The sequence below is a fragment of the Salvelinus alpinus genome, chromosome 1, assembly GCF_045679555.1.
Source record: "Salvelinus alpinus chromosome 1, SLU_Salpinus.1, whole genome shotgun sequence".
Lineage (NCBI taxonomy): Eukaryota > Metazoa > Chordata > Actinopteri > Salmoniformes > Salmonidae > Salvelinus > Salvelinus alpinus.
In genome coordinates this window covers 35,656,276-35,674,902 of record NC_092086.1, presented here as the reverse complement: position 1 = coordinate 35,674,902, position 18,627 = coordinate 35,656,276, and the positions used below count along the sequence as shown (strand labels likewise).

The window sequence follows — 18,627 nt, the reverse complement described above, 5'->3', positions numbered from 1 at the left end:
CTTGTGGCTGAATGCTGCGGGGACTTGCTTCCAATGTTCCAACATCTGGTGGAAAGCCTTCCCAGAAGAGTGGAGGCAGTTATAGCAGCAAAGGGAGGGACCAAGTCCATATTAATGCCCATGATTTTGGAATAAGAGCAGGTGTCCACATACTTTTGGCCATGTAGTGTAGCTTCTCCAGTTGTATAGATTTTAGTTATTCAAGGGCGCGTTATCTATTTTGTGCCAAATGTCAAGTCACAGATGTGAGATTGACCTCGTTTGTGTGTGTGTGTATAGACAAACGTGCACCATCTTATTTTGAAATACTATAAGAAGATGGTGTGATATGTTTTGACCTCTGTAGGACCCCTTACATTTAGCTTGAGGATCACTATTGTTGTAAGTATGATGAACTTGTATGCCCATTCTCCAGTGAAACTTGTAGGTGTGTTTACTCTGCAGTGACTCTTTAGAAGCTGTTCAAAACGGCAGTGCATTTTAGCTGTTTAAATTCTCTCTAACTCTGTTAAAGCTGTGAAACTAATATCTACTGCTACTTCGGAACCTCTATGCAAACCATTTCTGTTAGGATAATCTTCATCCTTTTTATTTTGTCATATCCTGTACTTCTTACACACTGCAGAGCAAACAATGACTTGTCTAATATGGCTGCTTTTAGACGGGCCCCAATTCTGAGTTTTTTCCCCCACTAAATTGTATTTTGACCAATCAGATCAGCTCTGAAAAAGATCTGCTGCGAAAAGATCTGATGTGATTGGTCAAAACACCAAATTAGTGGAAAAAGGATCAGAATTGAGCTGCCTGTGTGAACGCAGCCTACAGTATGTAGTGAACTGATTTTTGAAGCACATTGTTTGAGATAAAGCAAGCCTAAGCATCTGTGGTAAATAAGAAAATCATTCCAAAAATGACAGTTGACAAACTGTAAAATAGCCAAGTAGTGAGTCAGTTGTATTGTTAAAATATGTCTGAATTATTTGAATAATGTTACATTTTCAAGTACTTGAAATATATATTTTAACCTGGGGTGCATTCATTATGCCGATTCTGTTGCAAAACGTTTAATCTGTTGCACGAAAGGTTTACGCCAAACGGAAAATGTTTTGTAACAAATAATTTTTATTGGACAAATTCAGGTAGGTCCCGCACCGTTTCGTGCTGTTTGGTTCTCAAACGGTTCCCGTTGCAAGATGTAATGAATTTGATTGTCATTGAGGTTGTAATGATCAGTCAACACTTACCCATTTATCATTCCACTCCAAGTGGAGTTCCACTCTTATTTAATTTTAACAGATACATGTGGTTTAACATGAATGTAGAGATGTGTAATCTCGGTTGAACTTTTTTGTTAAAAAATATTTGCTTTATTTGCAAATGTTTTCCCTTGATGGAAAAGTTTAAATAGTTTTTATAAAATTTGCAGACAATCTGTATTATTATTATTATTATTATTATTAGGCACCCAGAATTTTATTTGACAAATATGTGTTAGCAATCTGCTTTTAATTTGTATGAAACTGAACAATTTTATTTTATTTGTCCTATCCTTTGAACAAATGAGGTCCCCTTGGCATTTTGTGGTATTTTAGTTGTTGCAAAGACTGGCAAACTTGTAAATATCAAATAAAATTGTACAAAATTATGTAGGCCCATGTCAAACTTTTAAAGTAACCGAGTGGATTTAGTTCTGCCGCACATGGGGCGCGAACCAGCTACTTTTTGCTTTCCTGCACACTGACTCGGTATCAAATTGTATTGGTCACCCCCTGTATATAGCCTCGTTATTGTGTTTTTATTTTATTTTTTACTTTAGTGTATTTGCGCTGTTGGTTAAGGGTTTGTAAGTAAGCAGTTCACGGTAAGGTCCACACTTGTGGTATTCGGCGCATGTGAAAGTTTGATTTGATTTAACAACACAATTATTTTACACATGCACAATTTTTGCCAACTAGGGCCTAGCTAACTGGATTATGGTCAAAGCACCATTTTAACAGATTGCATTTTGTTCTACCTGGAGCAGATTGTCAAACAAGCAATCTTCTGAAAAACACACATCCACATCCAGGGGTTAAACGGAGTGAGAGACATATGGGAACTGAATCTGTTAAGTTAGAATCAAAAGGTGAGCATTTTTAGTAAAAGCCTGTCTGCCATCTATACTAGATAGATTATAAAATGCATTACAGGCAGTGTAGATTAATTATTCATGCCAGGAGGACTATTGGAATTCCTAGGACAGAGAGTTGAAAAAACATGCTTTACAGTAGGGGGCATCGAAGAGCTAGAGACGTGGAGAGGAATCCTATAGTGGAGGAGGCCATTATACAGTGCTGAAGTCCCACCCCTGCAGTCGTCAATTGTTACCACAGTCGCAAAGTAAACCCCACCTGTTTCTACTATTGCTCTTCTTAAAATCTGATTTTAAACCTAACCTTAACCTCACTGCTAATCGTATTCCTAACCCCAAACATAAATAAAACTCAAAAAGCACTTTTTTTTTTTCATTTTTTTTTTCTCGACATAGCCAATTTGGACTTTGTGGCTGTGCTATCTAATGAAACCACCCCTGCTGAACAACATACATACCATCAGATCATCCTTTCCTCTCATTAGCTTGTTAGCCTATCTCACAAGACAAGCGATTCAAATGCGATGTAACTTTACTTTCACAACCTTTGGATCAAGAAGTAACCTAGTGTTTTGATGTTCAATTCCACGTCTGGTTTGAATAAATCACATCGTACAGCGAGTTAGCTAGCTAAAGCTCTGGTAAGATGCTTACCTTGACTGCTATATTCCTTCATTCTCAGCTAGCTAGCAGCTAATATTGTGTTAGCCAACAAGCTAACTAGCTAACAAGTTAGCTTCCTAGCTGACAATCTTTTTTTTTTTTTAAATAGGTGTATCAAATTAAGTGCAATCTCTGATTCAAGTTACGATGTTTATCATCTTATCTAATGCCATGTAACTTGATGGCAAGACAAGTAGCCAGAAGAAGTGTTTTATGGGTGAGCTAGCTAGCTGCTGGGCGTTTTGGTACTCGTTTTTGAAAGCTATCTTCCAGTGTATTGTGATGTGATGCACCAGCTATGGGGTTTGGTAGTAATGTTTAACTAACCTGTCAGGTGGAAGAAGACTTGAGAGAGTCCTATACTGGACAGGACCTTTGGCTACCTACCAAAGCAGCATCTGTTCACTACCACAGACAGACACACAGAAGGATAAAAATGCCTCTTGGATTGGGTAGAAGGAAGAAAGCGTCTCCACTAGTGGAGAACGAGGAAGCCGAGCCGATCCGAGCGGGCCTTAATGTCCCAGGAATGGACGGCCTGGATGGAGGTGGTGTGGGGCTCGGGGAGGGTACTACCCAGGAGGGTCTGCCACCCCCACCCACCAGCCTGAGACCTCGTCTGATCTTCCACACCCAGCTAGCACACGGTAGCCCCACGGGACGCATCGAGGGGTTCAGCAACGTGCGAGAGCTCTACACCAAGATCGGAGAGGCCTTTGGGATCGCACCACCAGAGGTGAACAATATGACGACTGAAGTGTGTGTGTGAGAGAGAGATTTGCTTCAGTTTATCCCTTTACTGACTCACTTTCTAACTCTTCAGGTGATGTTCTGCACTCTGAACACTCACAAGGTGGACATGGATAAGTTACTGGGGGGTCAGATTGGGCTGGAGGACTTTATTTTCGCCCATATCAAAGGCCAGAGGAAGGAGGTGGAGGTGTTCAAGGGGGAGGACGCCCTGGGGTTGACCATCACTGATAATGGAGCTGGATACGCCTTCATCAAGGTGGGCATGGTTACTGGCTAGGAAAGAGTTGTCTGTGTCTGTCACCTCTGATAAGTCTGGCAGTGGAAGGAAATGCATCAGCATCACACACAGAGGACTAAAAATAGAACAGAATGGGAGCGTTTGAAACGCAGAGCCTCAATTGCAGCGACAGTGTGGAATGTACAGTAGACTGAATATAAGATGTTAGTTAGTTGCCTATGCACATTATAGAGTTGTTTATGTTTGCCACTGCCAAATTGGCTGATTGTGTGAAATTGTGGATTTTTACATTGTCTCATCCTGTCCCTTCCAGAGAATAAGGGAGGGTAGCGTGGTCCATCAGATCCAGGTCATCAACGTGGGAGACATGATTGAGTCCATCAACGGCCACAGTCTCATTGGCTGTCGACACTACGAGGTGGCCAAGATGCTCAAGGAGCTGCCCAAGGGGAAGGACTTTGTTCTCAAGATGGTGGAGCCCTTGAAAGCCTTCGGTGGGTTTGTGTATGTGTGTGTGTGAGAGATTGTGTGTGCTGACAAAATAATTATGAATCATATTATGGTGTGACAGATTATATTTAGGAATGAGTCAGCAGTTATCAAACTTTGTGATGCCTTTTACTAATTGCTCTTATATTATCATTGACTAGCTAGATATAGAATTAGGAGGTCAGAAACCTGATGCTCTTTTGACATGTTATGTTGTCTCCCTTACCTGTAGACATGATCAGCCAGAGGTCAGGAGGGGCCCGGGCTGGCTCAGGAACCCAGCTGGGGACAGGGAAGGGCACCCTGCGTTTACGCTCCAAAGGCCCAGCCACTGTGGAGGAGCTGGTGAGTGTGTGTGTTGGTTCTTCTATTACCGTTAATAAGGTAAACATGGTTTCAGGTCATGACTATGTTTGTGGTATTTGTTTGTCAGCCCTCTGCGTTTGAGGAGAAGGCCATAGAGAAAGTGGATGACCTCCTGGAGAGTTACATGGGCATCAGAGACAGTGAGCTGGGTAAGGGAGACGGCGTGTGTATACGTGTGAATGTGATTCACACATGCAGCTCCTGTTAGCAAAGTGGTGACTTGTGTGTTGCCACTTCAAATCAAATTTGATTTGTTACATGCTTCGTAAACAACAGGTGTAGACTAACGGTGAAATGCTTACTCACGGACCCTTCCCAACAATGCAGAGCGAAATAAATTGAGAAATAATAGAAAAGTAAAACATGTAATAATAGATACACAATGAGTAACGATAACTTGGCAATATACACGGGTACCATTACTGAGTCGATGTGCAGGGTACGAGGTATATATGTACATTTGACTTGGAATAAAGAGGTCAGATAATATTACATGTATGTGATGAGACAACGTTAGTGCAAAAAGGGTCAATGCAAATAGTCTCGGTAGCTATTTGGTTAACTATTTAACGTCCTATTACTTTGTTGTGCTGTGGTTGACTCCTGTCTGACCCCTCTCCCTCACTGTCAGCTGCTACAATGGTGGAGCTGGGGAAGGACAAAAAGAACCCAGATGAGTTTGCCGAGGCGTTGGACGAGACTCTTGGTGACTTCGCCTTCCCGGATGAATTTGTTTTTGACGTCTGGGGTGCCATCGGGGACGCCAAGGTCGGCCGGCTGTAACCGGAGGGAGCAGGGGAACAACCCGTGTGTGGTTTTGAATGCTGAGGCACCAACCTGCAACAAACAGAACTGCTAGGAAACACCACACTACCATCATGTGATTTACTTATTGTTTTCTGTGTACTTATTATTTTTTACGTGGAGTTTACTACTCTTGTTGGGATACTTTTGGGAGAGACTCTTTGGGAGGATAGAGACAGTGTATGGGAGAGGATAGAGGACTCTGATCACTAGCTCTGATCACTCGATCAGGCTGAAAATACTCTCATCAGACTCAAGACTATTGAATGCAATACGTGGAGGTTATTGTTTTCAAACAGCAAGTGCTTTTCAATTTTCTTCCAGGTCTTGTGGTTGTGGACACACCTCCTGACCTTGAACACGTCACATGTTAACTCCCAGGTCTTTGTTCCACTAGTCCTCTGAGGAACAATCCCGAGAACAAGTGGGAGAAGTGAGGGACCACGGCTTACATACACCTACCTTTTGAAGTTTGAGTTCAAACAAACTGTGATGTTTTCCCCCCACTTTGCACTGTTGCACTGCGCTGTAGAAAATATAAGAAAAGTGCATTGTACGTCACTGGAGCAGTCACTCACTACATAGCACTGGTGCATAGAACTGGACTACAGAATGTGTGTTCTGTGTTGTTCAGAGAGGGGCGTATTGAGACGCTCAGGCCCAGAATGTTCTGGTCAAATTGCATGGTCAGAAAAGACATCTTATTAGCACGTGCTATTATTGTTTGTTTCCTCGTTGTGAGTTCTTTTGGTTTTATGTGCTGTTGAGTGTCACTATTGAAGGAGTGTTTTGGCTGCTGAAGGTTTACAATGCGTAGGCTGTCACTACAAAATTAGCTGCAGCTTTTTCTATGGTTCAAACTACAATCACTATCAGTTTTTCTGAAGTGAATAAGGTATAGAAACAAGCTACACTTTACATGCAGCACATCCCAGTCTGGTAACAAAGATAGTCTGATTGGTTAATACTTAAATGGTCCCCTTTGCCAGGGAAACTCCAGTATTAAGAAAAGCAGTGTTATATTACAGTATTACAAGAATACTCAAGAATTTGAAGTACTTGTTTAAAAACTATTGTCTTATTGGTAGACTGAGCCTTTAATTATTATTTTTTAAGAATGTTTTTGCAGGATTTTTTCAAGGAGTGGTGTTTTAAATGAAAAATGGAGTTGTGTAACTGATGAGGAATTTCCTCTTTTAATTGAGTTGGTAAAAATGAAAACTGATATCCATGCCAAAAGCGTTGGCATTTCCAATAGACAGCATTTTTTTAGGGACCAGACAGTCTCAACATGAAGGAGCCAAATAGTTATGCACATAAGTCATGGAGCGGTCAAGTAATGAAAGAAAAATGCACCATTATGCAATTCTGCAATGAAATGAAGGACCAAGTCCAACACTGTTACTTTAGGAAAGAACCTGGACACTACCATAGGAACAGAATGATGTCATTATCAAACCAAACTACTTTCTGCAAAGTCATCTTGGCTTTTAGTGACTTCTTAATAGATGAATAAAAAAACAAAAACATGCAATATCGGTCAAAGTTCCAAGATATAGAAAATAATTACTCAACATAGAAAGTATTTCTTTTCATAACTTTATGGGGTTGTATCTTTTCCATAGTCTATCTCTGAATGAACAACATATTTTTGTAGTAAATTGTTTGGTTGTTTTTCTGTCTTTCAATGCTGTTGAAGTATATCTAGATGGTTACTGTCATAAAATACTGATAATAGCCACTGTAATCCTGAGGACATTGTTTTGTTATGGCTTTCTATTACAAGGTCTGATTTAAATGGCAATAATAATGACAAAGATGATGAAATACGATGTCTTCCATGTCTTTCCCTCAGTTGAATACACAAATGTTGTCTTGGACTCTTCAATAGGAAATATTTCCCTATATGTAATTCATATTACTATATTATGTCAGATTGTTTAGCAGAAAAAAGTGCAAAATCTTATTTTTTAAAAGTATGTTTGTCATTTTCCTTACTGGGGCGAGAAAATGAACTAACGTCAGGTCGTAGTCAAGCTGATATTTTGCACTGGCTGAGTTGTTCACCTGCTAATGGTAACATGTTCTTCTTAGAGAGACAAACACATCACCCCCTGGAGTGTGTGTGTGTGTGTGTGTGTGTGTGTAATCAGGTCATGTTCTCACCTCAAAAAATACATGCATCAAATCACTCCCTTCAGCCCTCAATAGTAGGACAGTTTGGGAATGCAATACACAATGGGAATTTGATATGGCGTATCAATGTTTGAGAGTCACATCTAAGCTTTAATTTGTAATTGCACTGACACTAATCTTAGTCCTGGGACGGAATATATACAGCCTCTTCTAAATGCTTGGCTCAGCATCCCACGTTCTAGAAGTTTTTGCCATGGTCAGCCTTTAGCGGCCTGAATCCCCAAAACAACCATGTTTACTGCATACAGTTCACTGGACACAGCACGTCATTTCAGTGAGGAAATGTGGGTAATATTTGGTTGAGATGTTGGTCAATGTGATTTCAACCTTTATTCACCCACTCAACGACAGCCAGAAGTTCGTTGAATTCCCAATGTGTTATCACTATGCTTTCAACCATCTAATAACCAAATTCCAAAGGAAAAACTATGTCAGATTAATGGTTTAGTTGTCATCTAAATGTGTTATCTGCGCTTTCAACCATTTAAATGCACAACAAAGTTGAAATAGGAATACAATGTCCCGTTTTGTATTTATACAACCTAATGTGTTATCACTGTGCTTCATTTAATAGCACAACCAAATTACCTGGATTGCAGTTGAGATTACATTAAAAGTGCATGGTGCAATTAAGTTATTGATGCTGTTCAAGATTCTGTGTAGATGATTACAGCAATTGTGAAGATTGTCACATCTGCAGCCTTTGCATGCAATCTTGAACATGCAGGCTTTCTATGATTAAATAAGACATTTACAGTGCATTTGGAAAGTATTCAGACCCCTTGACTTTTTCCACATTTTGTTAAGTTACAGCTGTATTCTAAAATTGATTAAATTATATTTTTTCCTCATCAATCTGCTCACAATACCCCATAAGGACAAAGAGAAAACAGGTTTTAGCAAATGTATTAAAAATACAAAACAAATACCCTATTTACATAAGTATTCATACACTTGGCTATGAGACCTGAAATTGAGCTCAAGTGCATCCTGTTTCCATTGATCATCGTTTAGAAGTTTCTACAACTTGATTGGAGTCCACCTGTGGTAAATTCAATTGATTGGACATGATTTGGAAATGCACACACCTGTTGATATAATGTCCTACAGTTAACAGTGCATGTCAGAGCAAAAATCAAACCATGAGGTCGAAGGAATTGTCCGTAGACCGCTGAGACAGGATTGTGTCGAGGCACAGATAGGGTACCAAAACATTTCTTCAGCATTGAAGGTGCACTGTAAGATACAGTGGCCTCCATCATTCTTAAGTTTGGAACCACCAAGACTCTTCCTAGAGCTGGAAACCAAACCAAACTGAGCAATCGGGGAAGAAGAGCCTTGGTCTTGACCAAGAACCTGATGGTCACTATAAATGAGCTCCAGAGTTCTTCTGTGGAGATGGGAGAACTTTCCAGAAGGACAACCATCTCTGCAGCACTCCACCAATCAGGCCTTTGTGGTAGAGTGGCCAGACTGAAGCCACTCCTCAGTAAAAGGCACATGGCAGCAAGCTTGGAGTTTGCTAAAAGGCACCTAATGGACTGACCATGAGAAACAATATTCTCTGGTCTGATGAAACCAAGATTGAACTCAACGTCAACAAAACAAAGGAGATGATTGTGGACTTCAGGAAACAGCAGAGGAAGCCCCCCCCTATCCACATCGACGGGACAGTAGTGGAGAAGGTGTAAAGTTTTAAGTTCCTCAGTGTACACATCACGAACAAACTGAAATGGTCCACCCACACAGACCGTGGTGAAGAAGGAGGCTGAAGAAATGTGGCTTGTCACCTAAAACCCTCACAAACCTTTACAGGTGCACAATTGAGAGCATTCTGTCGGGCTGTATCACCGCCTGGTACGGCAACTGCACCGCCCTCAACCGCAAGGTTCTCCAGAGGGTGGTGCGGTCTGCACAACACATCACCGGGGGCAAACTACCTGTCCTCCAGGACACCTACAGCACCTGACGTCACAGGAAGGCCAAAAAGATCATCAAGGACAAAAACCAGCGGAGCCACTGCCTGTTTACCCCACTACCATCCAGAAGGCGAGGTCAGTACAGGTGCATGAAAGCCGGAACCAATAGAAGCTGTTTTTCAATCTCAAGGCCATCAGACTGTTAAACAGCCATCACTAACACAGAGAGGCTGCTGCCTACATACAGACTCAAATCATTGGCCACTTTAATAAATGGATCACTAGTCACTTTAAATAATGCCACTTTAATAATGTTTACATATCTTACATTACTCATCTCATATGTATATACTGTATTTTATACCATCTATTGCATCTTGCCTATGCCGCTCGGCCATCGCTCATCCATATATTTATATGTACATATTCTTATTCCATCCCTTTACATTTGTGTGTATAAGGTCGTTGTTATGGAATTGTTAGATTACTTGTTAGATATTACTGCACTGTCTGAACTAGAAGCACAAGCATTTCGCTATACTCATATTAACATCTGCTAACCATGTGCATGTGACTTTGATTTGATTTTGATTTGATTTGAACTCTTTGGCTTGAATGCCAAGCACACATTTGGAGGAAACCTGGCACCATCCCTATGGTGAAGCATGGTGGTGGCAGCATCATGCTGTGGGGAAGTTTTTCAGCGGCAGGGACTGGGAGACTAGTCAGGATTGAGGGAAAGATGAACGGAGCAAAGTACAGAGAGATCCTTGATGAAAACCTGCTCCAGAGCTCAGACTGGGGCGACGGTTCACCTTTGAACAGGACCCTAAGCACACAGCCAAGACAACGCAGGAGTGGCATCGGGACAAGTCTCTAAATCTCCTTGAGTGGCCCAGCCAGAACCCGGACTTGAACTCGGTCTAACATCTCTGGAGAAACCTGAAAATAGATGTGCAGCGACGCTCCCCAGCCAACCTGGCAGAGCTTGAGAGGATCTGCAGAGAATGGAAGAAACTCCCCAAATACAGGTGTGCCAAGCTTGTAGTGTCATAACCAAGTAGACTCGAGGCTGTCATCGCTGCCAAAGGTGCTTCAACAAAGTACTAAGTAAAGGGTCTGAATACTTCTGTAAATATTACATATATTTTTATAAATGTGAAAACATTTATGACAATCGTTTTTTGCTTTGTCATTATGGAATACCGTGTGTAGATTGATGAAGAACAAAAAAAATATTTTGAATAAATGTTAGAATTAGGCTGTAACGAAACAAAGTCAAGAGATCTGAATTCTTTCTGAATGCACTGTATAGTTACAGTAGTCTAACCTCAAAATGTGGCCATGGATGTGTTACTCATTTCAAGGTTGAATAAATACTAGTTTGTAAGATAGCCTAACTTTAGGTTATTGAATTGTGTTTGGTTGACAATGCCAGATAGTTTCATCTGAGCCACTAGCTTAATCCTATTCTTTTAACTTTTATTTTTGGTTTAGTTGGAGACTTGAATCCAACATATCATTTTGTTGACAAGTTAATAGGCTATTTACTTTATTGCAAAAGGGATATTGAATTGTGTTTGGTTGTCAACAAATTCCAGTTTGTCTACAAATATAAAATGTATATGTTGGATTCACAAATCTAACAATCTAAGTTAAAGAATAGGAGGAAATCTAATCAAACTTTAAATGCATTTTGAATAAAGTTTGATTTGATTTAGTCCTATCTTTTAACTTTGATTTTTGGTTGACATGGAGACTTAAATCCAATATATCAATGATTATTTTGAAGATTGCATTTGAAATCAACCAAAGCTTAAAATCCTTGGCCAATATTTATTGTCTATTTAAGCAATAACCCCCGAGGAGGTGTGGTGTATGGCCACTATACCACGGCTAACGGTTGTTCTTATGCACGAAGCAACGCAAAGTGCCTGGACACAGCCCTTAGCCGTGGTGTATTGGCCATATATCACAAACCCCAGAGGAGCCTTATTGCTATTATAAACTGGCTACCAACATAATTAGAGCAGTAAAACTAAATGTTTTGTCAAACCCGTGGTATACGGTCTGATATAACATGGCTTTCAGTCAATCAGAATTCAGGGCTCAAACTACACAGTTTATCATTTTAGTTGACCCCTGGGTTGAATTGAAACAATAGCTGACTTAAATGCTATATACAGTGGGGAGAACAAGTATTTGATACACTGCCGATTTTGCCGATTTTCCTACTTACAAAGCATGTAGAGGTCTGTAATTTTTATCATAGGTACACTTCAACTGTGAGAGACGGAATCTAAAACAAAAATCCCAAAAATCACATTGTATGATTTTTAAGTAATTAATTTGCATTTTATTGCATGACATAAGTATTTGATACATCAGAAAAGCAGAACTTAATATTTGGTACAGAATCCTTTGTTTGCAATTACAGAGATCATACGTTTCCTGTAGTTCTTGACCAGGTTTGCACACACTGCAGCAGGGATTTTGGCCCACTCCTCCATACAGACCTTCTCCAGATCCTTCAGGTTTCGGGGCTGTCGCTGGGCAATACGGACTTTCAGCTCCCTCCAAAGATTTTCTATTGGGTTCAGGTCTGGAGACTGGCTAGGCCACTCCAGGACCTTGAGATACTTCTTACGGAGCCACTCCTTAGTTGCCCTGGCTGTGTGTTTCGGGTCGTTGTCATGCTGGAAGACCCAGCCACGACCCATCATCAATGCTCTTACTGAGGGAAGGAGGTTGTTGGCTAAGATCTCGCAATACATGGCCCCATCCATCCTCCCCTCAATACGGTGCAGTCGTCCTGTCCCCTTTGCAGAAAAGCATCCCCAAAGAATGATGTTTCCACCTCCATGTTTCACGGTTGGGATGGTGTTCTTGGGGTTGTACTCATCCTTCTTCTTCCTCCAAACACGGCGAGTGGAGTTTAGACCAAAAAGCTCTATTTTTGAATCATCAGACCACATGACCTTCTCCCATTCCTCCTCTGGATCATCCAGATGGTCATTGGCAAACTTCAGACGGGCCTGGACATGCGCCTGCTTGAGCAGGGGGACCTTGTGTGCGCTGCAGGATTTTAATCCATGACGGCGTAGTGTGTTACTAATGGTTTTCTTTGAGACTGTGGTCCCAGCTCTCTTCAGGTCATTGACCAGGTCCTGCCGTGTAGTTCTGGGCTGATCCCTCACCTTCCTCATGATCATTGATGCCCCACGAGGTGAGATCTTGCATGGAGCCCCAGACCGAGGGTGATTGACCATCATCTTGAACTTCTTCTATTTTCTTCCATTTTCTAATAATTGCGCCAACAGTTGTTGCCTTCTCACCAAGCTGCTTGCCTATTGTCCTGTAGCCCATCCCAGCCTTGTGCAGGTCTACAATTTTATCCCTGATGTCCTTACACAGCTCTCTGGTCTTGGCCATTGTGGAGAGGTTGGAGTCTGTTTGATTGAGTGTGTGGACAGGTGTCTTTTATACAGGTAACGAGTTCAAACAGGTGCAGTTAATACAGGTAATGAGTGGAGAACAGGAGGGCTTCTTAAAGAAAAACTAACAGGTCTGTGAGAGCCGGAATTCTTACTGGTTGGTAGGTGATCAAATACTTATGTCATGCAATAAAATGCAAATGAATTACTTAAAAATCATACAATGTGATTTTCTGGATTTTTGTTTTAGATTCCGTCTCTCACAGTTGAAGTGTACCTATGATAAAAATTACAGACCTCTACATGCTTTGTAAGTAGGAAAACCTGCAAAATCGGCAGTGTATCAAATACTTGTTCTCCCCACTGTATGTCTAAATAGAATCATTGATGATATATGACCTTTAAAGTATGGTTACATTTAATTTGCTCTGTTAAATCTATCCTTTGGAATGACTTAGGTAGCAACAGTGCATATATTTAGTTATTAATAGGTCTCTTAATAATCATTCTCATGATAGCACATTGGTAGTAGTCAGTGACAAATAGAAAAGCTGAGTTTGGTTAAAACCCTGGATGGGAGACCAAATTAATAGCTGTAGATCAACTCGCCAGTAGGAGGTGCTGCCCAGCCTATAGTTTTTTGTTGTTGATAGTGGATATAATGTTGACGATATAATGCTGAAGATTTAGCCTACTGTTCTGACTTGGTGGTGCACATGTACCCTATAACCTGTTTTAGAGAAATGTAATCATTGAATATTGTAAGAGCTTTCATTTTCTGCTTATATGCCCCCTTTATTTATCCTATGGTTCTGACTTGGTGTACAGGGAGAAAACTGTAAAAATGGCCCATGTTCTGAATTCTGTCGCTTTACATTTCAAAAGTACTGAACAAATAGTTATATCTACTATGTCCGTCCTAGCTCATTAATGTCTAAATTGAAATTACGAATTGGCTCTTATCCGCTTGTCGTCCCCTTATGCAATAGTTTGTACATCTCAATTGTCAGTAGAAACCACATTTGTTTAAGCAAGTCAGCCATATCAGCTATGTTTTTTAAAAGGCAGTAAATGAGGCTGAATGAACTGTTTCACTGCCAGACAAGGCTCCGCTGATAGCCAGGTGTAGCAGTGGTAAGGATTCACTCCATGGTGCTGAAAAGAAAGCTCTGCTGTTGGGACAGCTTTATGTAGGCCCTAACAGTTTATGGGCACTGTTTGTCACCGTTATAGTGCAATTCATGTATTGTTCAGTGTTGTGTAGTGGCTTTGCTGGCATGTATCTAACATTTTTGTTTTGTTTGCCCCACCAAGATGTACATTCTAAAATCGCCACTGGCACAGAGACATGTTTTTTTTGTCCTACCAGATCCGCAAGAAGGTTATAGCAAGTGTATCCCTCTGTCCTTCGACTGATGATGAATGTCCGGTTCAGGTTATTTAATTGCAATTTGCTCTATCTGTTCAGTACCTCAACACCCCAGGAAGGTCCATTTACTTTGTGCTGGGAAAATCATGTGATGAAATCTTGCTTTCTCATTGCTGAAGTCCCCCCACCCCCCCAACAATAGCAAACAATGTAATAGCTGGCAATGCAATCCAAGCCGTGGGCGGCAGGCCAATAGCCCAGAGCTGCTGATGGCAGTGCACTAGGTAATTGAACAGCTTGTTTTGAACAATATCTTTTTGAAACAGTAAAATGTACACACATTAACCAAACTTTTTGGGACATTTTAAAAGTTAATCTTAAATCCTATAATATGAAATCAGCAAAAAAAATAAGCTTCCCTTTTTCAGGACCCTGTCTTTCAAAGATAATTAGTACAAATCCAAATAACACAGCTCTTCATTGTAAAGGGTTAAAACACTGTTTCCCATGCTTGTTCAATGAACCATAAACAATTAATGAACATGCACCTGTGGAACGGTCGTTAGGACACTAACAGCTGCACAGGACCGGTACATCCAAACATCACACCTGTGGGACAGGTACAGGACGGCAACAACAACAACATCCCGAGTTACACCAGGAATGCACAATCCCTCCATCAGTGCTCAGACTGTCCGCAATAGGCTGAGAGAGGCTGGACTGAGGGCTTGTAGGCCTGTTGTAAGACAGGTCCTCACCAGACATCATCGGCAACAACGTCGTCTATGGGCACAAACCCACCGTCGCTGGACCAGACAGGACTGGCAAAAAAGTGCTCTTCACTGACGAGTCGCGGTTTGTCTCAACAGGGGTGATGGTCGGATTTGCGTTTATCGTCGATGGAATGAGCGTTACACCGAGGCCTGTATTCTGGAGCGGGATCGATTTGGAGGTGAAGGGTCCATCATGGTCTGGGGCAGTGTGTCACAGCATCATCGGACTGAGCTTGTTGTCATTGCAGGCAATCTCAATGCTGTGTGTTACAGGGAAAACATCCTCCTCCCTCATGTGGTACCCTTCCTGCAGGCTCATCCTGACATGACCCTCCAGCATGACAATGCCACCAGCCATACTGCTCGTTCTGTGCGTGATTTCCTGCAAGACAGAAATGTCAGTGTTCTGCCATGGCCAGCAAAGAGCCTGGATCTCAATCCCATTGAGCACGTCTGGGACCTGTTGGATCGGAGAGTGTGGGCTAGGGTCAGTCCCCCCAGAAATGTCCGGGAACTTGCAGGTGCCTTGGTAGAAGTAGGGTAACATCTCACAGCAAGAACATGCAAATCTGATGCAGTCCATGAGGAGGAGATGCACTGCAGTACTTAATGCAGCTGGTGGCCACACCAGATACTGACTGTTACTTTTGATTTTGACCCCCCCTTCCTTCAGGGACACATTATTCAATTTTCTGATAGTCACATGTTTGTGGAACAGGTTCAGTTTATGTCTCAGTTGTTGAATCTTGTTATGTTCATACAAATATTTACACACGTTAAGTTTGCTGAAAATGAACGTAGTTGACAGTGAGAGGACGTTTCTTTTTTTGCTGAGTTTATATATTTACAGTACCAGTCAAAAGTTTGGACATACCTACTCATTCAAGGGTTTTTCTTTATTTTTACAATTTTCTACATTGTAGAATAATAGTGAAGACATCAAAACTATGAAATAAAACATTTAGAATCATGTAGTAACCAAAAAAGTGATTGTGGAGGCCAGGTCATCTGACGCAGCACTCCATCACTCTCCTTGGTCAAATAGCCCTTACACAGCTTGGAGGTGTGTTTTGGGGTCATTGTCCTGTTGAAAAACAAATGATAATCGAACTAAGTGCAAACCAGATGGGATGGAGTGTCGCTGCAGAATGCTGTGGTAGCCATGCTGGTTAAGTGTGCCTTGAATTCAAAATAAATCAGACAGTGTCAACAGCAAAGCACCATCACACCTCCTGCTTCATGGTGGGAACCACACATGCGGAGATCATCCGTTCACGTACTCTGCTTTTCACAAAGACACAGCGTTTGGAACCAAAAATCTCAAATTTGGACTCATCAGACCAAAGCACAGATTTCCAGTGGTCTAATGACCATTGCTCATGTTTCTTGGCCCAAGCACGTCTCTTCTTATTAGTGTCCTTTAATAGGGGTTTCTTTGCAGCAATTCGACCATTCACACAGCTATTACTAGCTTGTTCAACCTCTCTTTCGCATCGTCTGAGATCCCTAAAGATTGGAAAGTTGCCGCGGTCATCCCCCTCTTCAAAGGGGGAGACACTCTAGACCCAAACTGCTACAGACCTATATCTATCCTACCCTGCCTTTCTAAGGTCTTCGAAAGCCAAGTTAACAAACAGATCACCGACCATTTCGATTCCCACCGTACCTTCTCCGCTATGCAATCTGGTTTCCGAGCTGGTCATGGGTGCACCTCAGCCACGCTCAAGGTCCTAAACGATATCATAATCTCTATCGATAACAGACAATACTATGCAGCTGTATTCATCGACCTGGCCAAGGCTTTCGACTCTGTCAATCACCACATTCTTATCAGCAGACTCAACAGCCTTGGTTTCTCAATGACTGCCTCGCCTGGTTCACCAACTACTTCTCTGACAGAGTTCAGTGTGTCAAATCATAGGGCCTGTTGTCCGGACCTCTGGAAGTCTCTATGGGGGTGCCACAGGGTTCAATCCTCGGGCCGACTCTTTTCTCTGTATACATCAACGATGTTGTTCCTGCTGCTGGTGATTCTCTGATCCACCTCTACGCAGACGACACCATTCTGTATACTTCTGGCCCTTTGTTGGACACTGTGTTAACTAACCTCCAGACGAGCTTCAATGCCATACAACTCTCCTTCCGTGGCCTCCAACTGCAAAACTAAATGCATGCTCTTCAACCGATCGCTGCCCACACCTACCCACCCGTCCAGCATCACTACTCTGGACGGTTCTGACTTAGAATATGTGGACAACTACAAATACCTAGGTGTCTGGTTAGACTGTGAACTCTCCTTCCAGACTCACATTAAGCATCTCCAATCCAAAATTAAATCTAGAATCGGCTTCCTATTTCGCAACAAAGCATCCTTCACTCATGCTGCCAAACATACCCTAGTAAAACTGACTATCCTACCGATCCTTGGTTTCGGCGATGTCATTTACAAAATAGCCTCCAACACTCTACTCAACAAATTGGATGCAGTCTATCACAGTGCCATCCACTTTGTCACCAAAGCCCCATATACTACCCACCACTGCGACTTGTATGCTCTCGTTGGCTGGTCCTCGCTTCATATCCGTCGCCAAACCCACTGGCTCCAGGTCATCTATAAGTCGTTGCTAGGTAAAGCCCCGCCTTATCTCAGCTCACTGGTCACCATAGCAGCACCCACCCGCAGCACGCGCTCCAGCAGGTATATTTCACTGGTCACCCCCAAAGCCAATTCCTCCTTCGGCTGCCTTTCCTTCCAGTTCTCTGCTGACAATGACTTGAACGAACTGCAAAAATCACTGAAGCTGGAGACTCATATCTCCCTCACTGGCTTTAAGCACCAGCTGTCAGAGCAGCTCACAGATCATTGCACCTGTACATAGCCAATCTGTAAATAGCCCATCCAACTACCTCATCACCATATTGTTATTTATTTTCTTTATTTTTCTCCTTTGCAACCCAGTACCGCTACTTGCACACTCATCTTCTGCAAATCTATCACCCCAGTGTTTAATTTGCCATACTGTAATAATTTTGCCACTATGGCCTATTTATTGCCTCACCCCCCTTATCCTACCTCATTTGCACACACTGTATATAGACTTTCTCTGTTGTATTATTGACTGTATGTTTGTTTATTCCATGTGTAACTCTGTGTTGTTGTTTGTGTCACACTGCTTTGCTTTATATTGACCAGGTCGCAGTTGTAAATGAGAACTTGTTCTCAACTAGCCTACCTGGTTAAATAAAGGTGAAATTTAAAAAAAATTATGTTGAGATGTTTCTGTTACTTGAACTCTGTGAAGCATTTATTTGGGCTGCAATCTGAGGTGCAGTTATCTCTGGGTCTTCCTTTCCTGTGGCGGTCCTCATGAGATCCAGTTTCATCATAGTGCTTTATGGTTTTTGTGACTCCACTTGAAAAAACTTTAAAAGTTCTTGAAATGTTTCGGATTGACTGACCTTCATGTCTTAAAGTAAGGATGGTCTGTCATT

At 41.8% G+C, this 18,627-nt stretch overlaps 1 protein-coding gene across 2 annotated transcripts; it reads left to right on the top strand.

The window, feature by feature from the left end:
* Positions 1 to 2,523: 2,523 nt before the first annotated feature.
* Positions 2,524 to 7,271, top strand: LOC139574286 (PDZ domain-containing protein GIPC1-like). 2 transcript variants are annotated; one of them, XM_071398727.1, is made up of 7 exons: positions 2,524 to 2,772; positions 3,209 to 3,530; positions 3,618 to 3,803; positions 4,099 to 4,279; positions 4,507 to 4,619; positions 4,708 to 4,789; positions 5,272 to 7,271. In XM_071398727.1, the coding sequence occupies exons 2-7, from the start codon at positions 3,231 to 3,233 to the stop codon at positions 5,421 to 5,423; spliced, it is 1,014 nt and encodes a 337-aa protein (XP_071254828.1). In that variant the 5' UTR covers positions 2,524 to 2,772; positions 3,209 to 3,230; the 3' UTR covers positions 5,424 to 7,271. The 2 variants fall into 2 exon arrangements, with proteins under 2 accessions (XP_071254828.1, XP_071254820.1); XM_071398719.1 differs by having other exon boundaries at positions 2,525 to 2,772; positions 3,129 to 3,530.
* The last annotated feature ends 11,356 nt before the right edge of the window (positions 7,272 to 18,627 follow it).